This window comes from Ascidia mentula, chromosome 2, assembly GCF_947561715.1.
Source record: "Ascidia mentula chromosome 2, kaAscMent1.1, whole genome shotgun sequence".
Taxonomy (NCBI): Eukaryota; Metazoa; Chordata; class Ascidiacea; order Phlebobranchia; family Ascidiidae; genus Ascidia; species Ascidia mentula.
Window position 1 is genome coordinate 9,337,156 of NC_138567.1, and position 12,143 is coordinate 9,349,298.

The 12,143-nt window shown below is 40.0% G+C and overlaps 1 protein-coding gene across 1 annotated transcript; it reads left to right on the plus strand.

Annotated features, from left to right (window-relative positions):
- Positions 1-2,615: 2,615 nt before the first annotated feature.
- LOC145890418 (adenylosuccinate synthetase isozyme 2-like) lies at positions 2,616-8,461 on the plus strand. Its single transcript, XM_082981410.1, has 11 exons — positions 2,616-2,933; positions 3,043-3,208; positions 3,313-3,421; positions 3,931-4,038; positions 4,491-4,599; positions 5,254-5,356; positions 5,432-5,586; positions 5,831-5,955; positions 6,453-6,550; positions 6,797-6,946; positions 8,103-8,461. Exons 1-11 carry the CDS (start codon positions 2,760-2,762, stop codon positions 8,153-8,155), a joined length of 1,350 nt encoding a protein of 449 aa, XP_082837536.1. The 5' UTR covers positions 2,616-2,759; the 3' UTR covers positions 8,156-8,461.
- The last annotated feature ends 3,682 nt before the right edge of the window (positions 8,462-12,143 follow it).

Here is a 12,143-nt window from a genome sequence, read left to right on the forward strand (position 1 = left end):
AATCCCCATTGAAACAAAAGTGCTTTGGCTTGACGTGTGTAGTTATTTTATGCGAAACCGTCTGAACTACGTCACAACAACACATACACATAAAAAAAAAATTTTTAATAGTGTGTACATGCTACAAAGGCTGAAGTTGTTTACAGCAAATAAAACGAAACAGTGTGGTTTTTGGTAACGCACTGAGTTTCAAATAATATATACTACATATCGTTTTACGATTCTAAAAAAGAAACAATACAATAGGTTTTTACATGAATGCTGTTATCGTAGAATGAAATCATTTTTCAACTGCATCCTTATCAGAGCGGTTAACTTTAATGTATTTCCTCAATTTTGTGGTATATTATTCTCCTGCATCAAACATTTTCTTCATACACTCGCTTCATTCTATTTGTTTAAACCTAAATAAACAAGCAAAAGTTTAGCATGCTTCCAACTATCCTTTGCTTTGGAGTATGAGCTGTTGATAATGCCTTTTTATGCTAAAACCTACTTTTATCAAAAAAAAAAAATAGAACTAATTTCCAGGCAATGCTTTGTCAGAATTCTGAATTTGAGTTGTTAAATCTTCAGATAAGAATCCTGACAATGCTGAAACCAATAAAACAGTGCTTACTTTTACATGTGGCAGCTGCAAATTTGTTGCCGTCTTTTTTGTTCCCTGTATTTAAGCACGCCGTATGACGTGAGTGGTGGGTGCTGTAACGGAAACGTCACAGACATTTTTGTCAAAACAATGTTTACTTGGCAAAACGTCACAATACATAAGACTTAATATATTTGTTGATACTAAATAAATAGCCACAAGATATTTTCAAAGTTTTCTTTGGTAGACTATTTGACGGGTGGCCAATATCCTAATTGCATTAGGCCAACTACAATGACCTTATATATTTATGTCGCAAAAAGCTTATAGCTAATTAACGACTAGTTTGGCCAGTACATTTCAGCATATAAAATATCCAACCAACAACACGAGATAAACACATACATTTTCCGGATATGGCGCATCGAAATTATTCGAAAAAACGTCAGGATATGAAGAGTTTAGTATGCAAAACAATATAGGCTACATATATTTCAAAACAACAAACCGGCGCGCCTGCAGCAAATATTTGAAAAGTTGATGGTCCCACACCACCACAGTGTGGCAAATCTTGTCGTGCTTTGTCCTACAAGCCTTACTATTTTTCCCGTCAACGTTTCGATTTACATTGGTTTAAATTTGATGACCCTTCGTAGAGAATAGTTTATATTCTTTCTATTCTCTATCTTCCAAAGAAAGGTTGTTGCCCAACACTGAGATATTGGGCTGGCCGAAGTTCGTGCTAATCATTGTTTATTAATTTTGTGATAAATGTTTTTTTTGCGGTATTACTGAAGTAATAGGAAAAAATAGAGTGTCTTTCCTAAGCGAGGTTTTTCATGCTAATTTCTTCATGATCCTCTTGAAAAATGAAAATGTTGGTATTAGTGTCCTTAAATTCGCCGCAAACTATATTTGACAACCGGCCTTCAAATTGTTTTTCTGATAAGTCCCTTATATATCCAAGCGTATAACTTCGCTATAAAAATGAGAAATTCAAGTTAATATTCGAATATGAGTATGATATATAACTTATACCATGTTATAACTGCCAGTAAACATCGATTACCGATGAAATCCTTTAGGGCTAATTTTTTGTAGTGTCCATTGCATCTTATAATATTAAACCTTTACGCAAAAAACACGAACTTTTTCGAATTTGAGGAACAAAAATCATACGCCTCATAATTTGCTATGTTTTGCGCTGGCCACGAACAAGTTTCGGCCATGAATCCTAGCACAAACGATTACCGCTGAAATCCCGTTAATCAAACAACCTTACACAACCCTGCTATCAAATAAATAAAACTTTGCCTTCTAATACAACGCGAACCTCCTTAAATTTGACGAATATGAACCAAATGGCTTTGGCGTTCAAGGGGCGTATGGGTATGGTTAATATTCGTCAAATTTAAGGAGGTTCGCGTTTGTTAGAAGGCAAAGTTTGATTTTGTTTGATAGCAGGAGTGTCACTACAATGCCGATTTCTTACCAAAGAATCGCTAGTCGACAAAACTTTTTTTCCAGTCGACAAAACGATTCCGAACACTCTTCTCCGGAATCCTCCACTTTGTCTGCTTGCCAGAGATACCGGTTTCATATCTCTCGACTCTATACAAGACTGTAAAACGATCCAAGGTCAGCAACCGCAACAATTTATCAACAAAAGATTAAGCATATCACATGCCTTTCTCTGGCTGCAGACTATCTTAAAACCATTGAACATGGAAGGCATTTCAAAAGTTTTTCGAAAAGTTGGAAAGAATTTGCTGTTTGGCAGTACTTCGTTGTGAAAACGAAATTGATCGAAGAAGCATTTTCCCTAGGTTTATATAGAGTTTCTTAAAAAAACCAAAAAAATAGCTAATCTGATTGGAAAAACTTGCCGCACGACTTTAAGCCTTTTCACCTCCGATCAGATGCGCAATCTATGCATCTTGCCAAAAAACTATCGAAATCCCACGAGTAACGGCAGAGTTGTGTGTAAACTTTTTTGAAGTTTTGTCGACTGGAAAAAAAGTTTTGTCGACTAGCGATTCTTTGGTAATTTCTTGCATCAGAAGTTCGCGCCGTTTTTCTTCTGTCACGCGCGTGTCTATCCAGTATTCACTATCCAGCCATAGACGCTTAGCGTTACTGAAGTGGTGTTTTCGAATGCTGAAAGAACCAAATGGCAATTTGTAATGGAACAAGCGGTGAAATGGCAACTTCTTTGCCCACCGTTAAGGAGAGTGAAATTCGCAATAAAGTAACTGTAATACTTGGGGCACAGTGGGGCGATGAAGGAAAAGGAAAGCTTGTGGACATGTTGGCCACAAAAGCTGATGTTGTATGTCGGGTACAGGTAAAATATGAGGTTTATATATAACATAAAGTGGTTACACATTGCATAACTGCGGTATGTGGTTTGCAAACAACTAGGATATTGAGTGTGTGGTGTTTGTTTTTACCAGGGTGGAAATAATGCAGGTCATACAGTGGTTGTTGGAAAGCAAAAGTACGATTTTCATTTACTTCCAAGTGGAATTATTAACAAGGATTGTAAATCAGTGATTGGTAATGGTGTTGTGGTGAACATTCCAGAACTCCTGAAAGAAGCTAAAACAAATGAAGAGAAAGGTGAAGTCATGTTGTCTACAGTTTTATTTTATTTTTAAAAGAAGCCTACAAGGAATAAAATATCCCATGTGTTATTTATAACAACTTTAACTTTGCTTTGACAGGTCTAACATGGTGGAAGGACAACCTGATTATATCAGATCGCGCCCACATTGTGTTTGGATTTCACCAACAAGTTGATAAGATGCTGGAAGAAATGAAAGGAAATCAAAAGTATGACACAGTTCTTTAAGTACAATGTCTTAAGGATACGCCTGTGTACATAAACTTTACCTTTCAAAGTGTACTTTGTTATGTAATGTTACGTAAACATCTCTATTACTAAGAGATGTATATAAAGCAGTGCCTCAATAACGCTAGCGCCCGAGTCTCTTTGTACTTTGTTATAGCAGACACATGTATTGTAATTGTAACAAAAGCTCTTAACAAACATATATATGACTGAATAACTTTACATTAGTCACGATAAAAACAAAAATATTGCTATATTTGTTTGTTTCATAAACACCCAGACCTCTTTATGCAAATAATTACACTTGGTTGATATGATACGTTGCAACAAATTTTTTTTTAATTTTTTTTCCTGTTTTACATTCTGTTTGGTTAGACATGCCAAAAAAGTGTGGTTGCTTGTAAGAATTTACCACATGGAAAATTGCCAATTGCACTTGATTTTTAAAGATTGCACTTGTTGGTAAATTAAGTACAGTGTTGTTTTTTAGACTTGGAACCACCAAAAAAGGCATCGGTCCAACTTATTCATCCAAAGCGGGAAGGGTGAGTCTGAGAATGTCTGATTTTGTGGGAAGCGAGGAAAAGTTTGAAGAGAGGTAAGACTGGGTACATATTCAGCAGACTATTGGCCATGTTTATGAGCTGCCTTGTTCAAAAAAAAATGTATATATACAAGCTGTATTATAGTTGCCATAAATTTATCAGCCACTTGGAATGCATTTATTTATACCATTATTTTTATGTATAGTAACATGTACCATCCTTTGAAAGGAGGTTTTTTTAGCCAAAAGTTTTAATCTAGGCAAGGCAGGATGTGTGAACTGATGATCTCCTAGACATAAGTGCTAATCTTGTTGACATGTTTCCATCTGTTACCAGCTGTGTTGTATTGTGGCAGGAATAACTCTGCTGTAGTGACATAAGTGTGTCACACTAAACCTATCATCACAAGGCAAAAGTATGCCAATCCAAGTTGTCAATGCGGCCACTTTGTGTCAGTCGATTTGCTGGGACAATTTCAACAATACAGAATACACTTGCTTTACAGATTCCGTTCCCTTGTCCAGCTCTATGAGAGACAGTACCCAGGACTGGAAATTGATGTTGATTCTGAAATTAAGAAATACCTTGAAGATAAGAAGGTGCTCAAACCCATGGTAAGCTTGCAGACACCAACGATGTGTTTTGAAAGCATCATTTTATTGTTTCAAAACTTCTGCTTTTGTGACATAAGTTACATTCGTTGCGAAGTCATTGTGGGAAACCTGCATGCATGTAACTTACATTGTTTACTTGGTTCCTGTAACAACCTGTGTTTCCGTGTACGCAAATAGACAGGTGATGTGTGAGCCTACCCTTTTTTACATTGTCTAATCGAGCTGCGAAGGAAAACACGTGACAAAAGGTTGCCAGTGAATGTCATTGAATTCATAGAAGTTTATACAAGGACACAACGTGGTTTAATTGCATGATTTCGTAGCAGTGGTGAAATGTGAATGTCTAAAACGTTCGCCAACAAGCCTGACACAATGTTGTCGGCATCATGCCTGTTTATTGTGTCTTTTATTGCGTATTTCGGGATTGTAACAACGCAAAGAAAACTGTGCACAGCGTAGTTGCTGCTGTGCAACCAACAGCACACCAAACGTAATAGAGCATTTAATCTAATTGCAGCGCCATTTACTCCTCGCTTCAAGGCTTGTAAAACTGCAAGCGCCCTCACTAGTCTTGTGTAGGTGTATCTTTGTCAAAGATTGTAAAGTAAAGAAAATTAAGTTAAGAATTATCTCATGTTATGTTCTTGTGATTAGGTTCAAGACGTGGTGCACTATATGAACCAGCAACTCCACTCGAAGGAGAAAAAAACTCTCATTGTAGAAGGGGCGAATGCCACCATGCTCGATATTGACTTCGGTAAGTCCATGCTCAACTAAACACTAAATAGAGTCTTGCCAGAAATATTGGCCAAGTTTTCATCTTGTACATCAGGCACGTATCCCTTCGTGACTTCGTCGAACTGCACTGTTGGTGGTGTGTGTACTGGATTGGGCGTTCCACCTGCTGCTATAGGAGAGGTGATTGGTGTTGTCAAGGCATACACCTCACGTGTTGGCACTGGACCGTTTCCAACAGAACAACGTAATGTAAGTAGTGATTGTAAACATTGGATAAAGTTGCGAGGTGCAGTAAATGTTGAAGGCCTGTATTGTAGTCGCGTAAGCCACGTAGTTAATCCATGAGGGCTAATAAACATAAGTTTTTTAAGATAATGGTGATTGTACCGGGTTGTTTGTGACCCTTCTGTGTATGTTTAAACTGTTACGCTTATACATACACTATTGTAAGATTATGCCACGACAGTCATTATTAATGTTTTGTACCTTGCAGGAAATAGGGGAAAACCTTCAGAAAATCGGGCATGAGTTCGGCGTCACAACAGGAAGAAAGCGTAGATGCGGATGGCTTGATCTGGTCATTATTAAGTACTCTCACATGATCAACAATTTGTCAAGGTGTGTGTCTTGTATCCCGCCATTGCTACCAAGTGTGCCTGTTACAAAATGGTATCACTCCTTACAAAAAAGGGACACAAAATGTCAAACAGTGAGAACATATAATGCCTTTTGTTTTTTCGAAAGTGTTGTACGTGACTTGGGGAAGCCGGTCTGAAAGTGACTACAATGTACTTCCCATAAAAACCCATAGGCCCGCTGCGTGCCACTTCCTACTTCATCACGTACAACACTTTCACCACTCAGACTAAGTTGACCCAACAATAGTCCTCCTAAACCTTTCGAAAGATTAACAAAGAACCATGTGTGGTTTCTTGTGTTGAGACAGAATGACAACTCTAGTCTTTACCTCTTTATAATTTTCCTATCGCCGAACGCATTTCCTTCTGAATTCGTTCTTTGCGTGCTGTGCCTGATAGGAGTTCCGGCAGAAAGAATATTAGCTCAGATTTTTTTACTGATGACAATATTCAATACGTCTTGTTCTGGTGTTTTAGTATTGCCATCACCAAGTTGGATATCCTCGACACCTTTAAAACGTTGAAGATAGGAGTCGGTTATATAAAGGACGGAAAAAAATTGCCTTCTTTTCCAGGTGAGGGGTTTAACGCTATGAGGGTCAATTTCAGTATACTATCAAGCCTCAACAAAAGGAATTTGAAACTCTCTGTTGTTATCCCACTTCGAAAAACACTTGAACAAAACGTTCAGTGTTAATCCAATATCGCCGTGCGCAACGCATTGTTTCTTTCAAAGCTGCGGTTTACTATAATCAGTTTTGATTCAGAAATGTTTTGTTTTGAGTCAAAAGCTCTATTCAATTTCGTTTATGTGCGTAAAGCGTCGCTGGAGGTGCTAGAGGACGTCGAAGTCGAGTATTTGACTGTACCGGGGTGGATGACACCGACGTCTGAATGCAGAACCTTTGCTGAACTACCACAACAGGCCAAAGATTACCTGAGAACAATTCAAGACTTCCTCAATGTCCCTGGTAAGCTCGTGTCACTTCACCAAACGGCGTGAAAACAGCAATACACATGTTGTGACGTGACTAATATGCAATCAAGCTAAAGCTACATTCTAGAGTGAAAAGAACGAGATATATAAAGCGATAAACAATCGGCGTGACTTTAAGTTATTTTGTGTTAATCGACCAAATTAAATTCATGCTAACAAGTGTCCAAACACGTATGCAATTAAATGACGTGCCCCAGCGTACAGCATGACTACGTCGGTCGATGTTATTACCAATGAAAAGTATGTGAGAGGATGTAGCTGGATAATCTTCTGTCCAGAGCGTTTCATTTCCCCGTCAAACAATATCCTCCCTTAACTGACTTACCAATAGTACATGTCTGTCACTTCAATCCCAATTACTGGAACACACACAACTTCATGTAGACCTTTAAATAGCCGCAGTATCCACCACTTTGATGGTCGTTAAATCTGACCTTAACTTCCAACAGTGGCAGACTGGTTTGGCAGAAGATCACGTGCCATAATTGGATATGGTGGCGTGTTTGATCGGGTAGCGTCAATCTTGATATAAACTCGACCTTGTCCGTGCGTGCAAGCTAATCACTAACCACGTAATATACGTGGTCAACTCGAGCATGCTTAACATATGTATATATACATACAGCTAATAAAGTGGGCATGTTCAAAGCAACAATCACATCTAAAGTCGTTTTTTGGCGTGAAAGCTGTGACTTACCGTCAAAAACTATATAGTTCACTATAATATGTTGCGATATCTGTTTTGGAATGGTCCTGGGATAAATTGACATGCTTCATCTCATTAATTATAATCCCCATCCATTGGAGTAATCCGCAGCAACAAGTGTATGGCATTACCTTCAGGCGGTTATGAACCAAATGGCATGGGACCCAGGAAGGTTTATTAAGAAAATCATTTGTGCGCCGCAGCCACCGTAGCACGGATCGAGCGAACATCTAACCGAAATCCCCGCATACCGCGACTTCCAAGCGCTTCGGCGTATAAACCTTACGCGAAACCCTCCCGCGGTTGGAGGGAGGACGCTTGGAGGAATGCGAACAGTTCCCACTGGAGCTAGGCGGACGCGATATTGTGTTTGTGTGAGCGCGCGCATTCGCACGTAATTTCAACAGTTGTTTCGCGCTTGCAGTGCGATGGATTGGAGTCGGGCAGGCGAGATCGGAAATCATTCAGGTCTTCTAACGGCATCCAGCCAGCACTTGCACTCGAATGGATGCCCCACACGAGCCCACTTGGAACCTCACACACCCTGCACACTAGGGCACTTCTCCCTGTTTTACAAATCAAACCTTTTGTCACGCATGTGTCTTACCTTTTAGCCGAGCTTTATTTTATCAAGCTACGATAGTTTGTTTTGTGCCTGTTCGTTTGTTTAAATATGTTGTCTGATACTTTGTACCGCACCAAGACTTGATGTGACTAATACACAATGTGACTAATAGTAAATTTGTGGTTATACACAACTAATAAACTAGCTTTCTCCTGGTGTTTATGGTTTGGTTGCTTTGAAGAACTTGCTGAAATGTTGACAACGCTAGCCACCCAAGTTGTCGTTACTGAAAAAAAACACATTGTCGAGTATAACGACTTTGTCAACGTCTGCGATTTTAAATTTTTGTTTTAAGGACACATATTGGGATTTCTATTGCAATAAGTTCTGTCGGCGGGTAATGCCCACCTATATTCTGTGCTCTGTTAAATGGGAGAACGCCACAAACCAACCAGTGATGCATAGGGGTTAGTTATACGGTGGAGTGAGCACTATTGCATGTGCTGTTGCGAGCCAATTTCGGTTTTGGGCGTTTTGTATCGGTTAGCAACTTGGTGCCGGGTGCATTAGAAAATTGAACTAATAAGGTATCTCAAACTTCCGGCTATATTTACAGTAAAACAAATCGTTGAAAGGCATTTGTGGTTTTAAGAAAGATCCATCCCTCATCTACGCATTCTGGTCAAAATTGACCCCTGGAGGCATTTGATCCCCCCGGTTGAACATTATTTGGGGTAAAAATGCAATGGGATTTTGCAGGAAAGTCATTCGTTGAAGTATCCTATCTCTTATAAGGTTCATCTCTCCTTTTAGCACCAAAGTAGGTATTAGCACCAAAGTAGTTGTTGAATTGCCTAAGCCCCCCAGGGCTGTTCATGCCCCTTTGTAAGTCACAAAATCTCCCAGGAGGCTCAACAAATCCTTGCCGTGTACTTTCCCATCCAGGTGCAATATTTTTTTAACTTTGAAGAATATTTGGTCCCTATATAATCACAACACCCAGCAACGGTTATTGGGAAACAAGCGTAACAGTCGGCAGATGCATTATTGCAGAGGACCTCGAAACAGGATTTCTTTGGTTTCATTGCCATATAAGGCATTAAAGCTAATTTCCATCGTAACAAGGCAATGATCGCCTACTTTCGGTTTTGTCCCACATGACGTATAGTCTGCAGGTTTCAATATGAATCATAACATGAAATGATTATTTGACGTGTGCGATACGTTGTCACGCTTAATTCTTGGCGTATTGAGTTGGTCAAAGTCCCTTTGGCCTATTGATTAGGCTTTGAAGTTGTTGACAGCAACATGGACTAGAAGATGTGAATCACGGTAGTTATTTACCTGTGCAGTGAAACGAAAAAGGGAATAATATTTTGAAAGGAAGGTTAATCTACGTGGCGGAAAGTACGAAAAGTCAAACGTGTTTGTCGCAGAACAAACAGCCTTGTGTAAAATCGTTTTCGTATTTTCGGTAATCGGCGTCCGGAAAGGTCCTGGTATAATGTGAGACTCCGAAAGAAAAGTGTGCGCCCACAGATTTACCGAAATAGATGTACAGTGTGCATGATAATTTTGCAAAAATAGTTTTCGGATGTCTGCGTGGTTGCGGCCGTTAATCACACGTGAGTTTAGGTAATGCGGTTATTTCTTCTGTGCTATTTTTGTTTCAATTTCGTTCCTAGCAGTTCGGCGTTGTTTACCATCTTTCAACCAGGTTGCCCAAAATATACTGTCCCGGAGCCTGCGGTCGCGAATGTAAAAAGGCATTTATGTGTAGTGTGTTCCGTAAAAAGGCATTTATGTTTAGTGTGTCGAAAACATCCCGAGAGCTAGTATTTGGTACACGTCACGTTGGTTTGTGACCTCGCCAAAGCGGGGAAAACATGTTGGGCGTCCGGAGCCACTGAGAACGTAAGTTCCAGTTCATTGCTGTAAAGCTATACAGAAACAGGGAAGTTAATGGTACTATAATAAAAAAATTCTAATCAACTTTACATTAATAGGTGGATTCTTTGACCAAAAAAATATATCCCTTCTTTGTCATGATTAAATAAAAACAGTAATTCTTTTTTTTCTGAACGTTATTCTCGGGTTCTTTGGTTGTGGAAAAAAGTTGTTTGAATCTAATTTTGTTTGTATCGCTTTGGTTACGGGATAATAAAAATATACCTGATGGCACAGAGTCTTAAGTTTTTTTGGTGTTTTATGTAGTTTTGCCAACACAAAGGGTTACAGGGCCAAAATCCTACAGAACTGCAAATGTTTCGGTCTTGTTCACATGTTTGAACGTTTGTTATCACCATCAATATAACTGCAACATTATCTAAAAACCCCAACCCGCCTTAACATATAACCCAGTATTTCCTGATAATTAGATCTGGGCCTAATAAAGTTCGAACTCCACAGAGTCGTGACGATCTGGATGACAAAGTAAACCTTGACATGCCAATGGTAAGTGAAACCGACCGCGTACTTTTACGTGCGCGAGGTATCTCCTGATTTTCCTAGAAACCTTTCTCTTTTTCCTGCTACCCGTCACGCTGCTCGACCCCACGTCACCTTTCATTTTCATGACATCAGGTCTATTTAAATTGGAACTCGTTATTGGATTGCAGGAAACTTCGGTTTCTGTTGTTTTTCACGAACGGATGTTGCGATTTTCTCGCTTAAATTCCATTTGTTTTTGCGTTGGTAGTCAAGAGAGCGGGGTGTCCAGGAACGATTTTCCTTTTTCATCATAAGAAAACCTGGAAACACTTGCCAAAATATCACCACCGTACGCCGGTATTTACTTTTTAGGCAGCTCGGTTCATCATATTGCCTGGCAGAGTGGCACTCCAGTGGCCTACACTCACTGATCACGATACATATACGGTTGACGTCGGAGGCTCGGTAAAAATACGCTGTCAACGCGATGAATACAAGTTTTTAGTCTGGGTTTTTAAAAACCTATAAGAGGCGCCTGTTTGTGCTACAACGTTTGTTTTCGTCAGTGAAAGCCCGGGGCGTTCCTAACAAGCAGGACAATGCCACCACACGGCGAGACCACATCTGTCAAGTTCGTCATGCTGGCTCAACAATGCAATTTATCGCGTTTGATAAATTGGGTTGTTATGGAGGGACTCGAAGCCCGCAGGTGCTCATCATCTAAACTAAATTATGTCAAGCACGTTGCCTGTTGATTTTAGGATTCCAGTTTTTTGTTACCCATCTATAAACAGCTGCGCTTGCAAAATCGGCGGCCGCATTACCTGGAACAACGTGGATACGCACGACATCACGACATGGCGGTCTGCATCAGGTGTTCCGCACCGTAATAGGAAAAGCGAGTGTTATTGCCTCCCTGTGTTAAAATGCGTCATTGACGTCACTCGGTGATAGAGGGGGGCGGGGCCGAATCTATGTTTGGGCGTCCGCCTTGGGTCCGCCGTGTTTGGTTGTTGTCGATCAGCGAAACCGGGCACGCTAATCGGAGTGCTTCGATCTCCGCCCTCCAACTGCGGTTGCAATTTCATCCGTATACATTCACCAGGTTATGTTGTGGCCTGAATTATAAAAGGTCACCCGCAACGTTGCAGTCTTTCGTTTCGAAAAACCTATATGTTTACATATAGCAGTGCTTGCTTAAAATCAGTTAGCTTCGTTCTAAGTAAAGACGCATAGCGACTGTCTATTAAAATTTACCGCATGACGATCCAACCCCTGTATGCTTAGCTCACTAGACCTGCGCAGGGCGACATTAACGACCGGTCACGGCTATCTGCATTTCAAACGAGCGTAGCAGGTCGGTTCTGTTTTGGCCAAACAACCCCGGCCTTTCATTTCTCTTTCTTTCAGAGTTCACCTTTGCGAAAATACCGGCGCGGTCGAAGGCTAAGGAAACAATGGATGCATAGA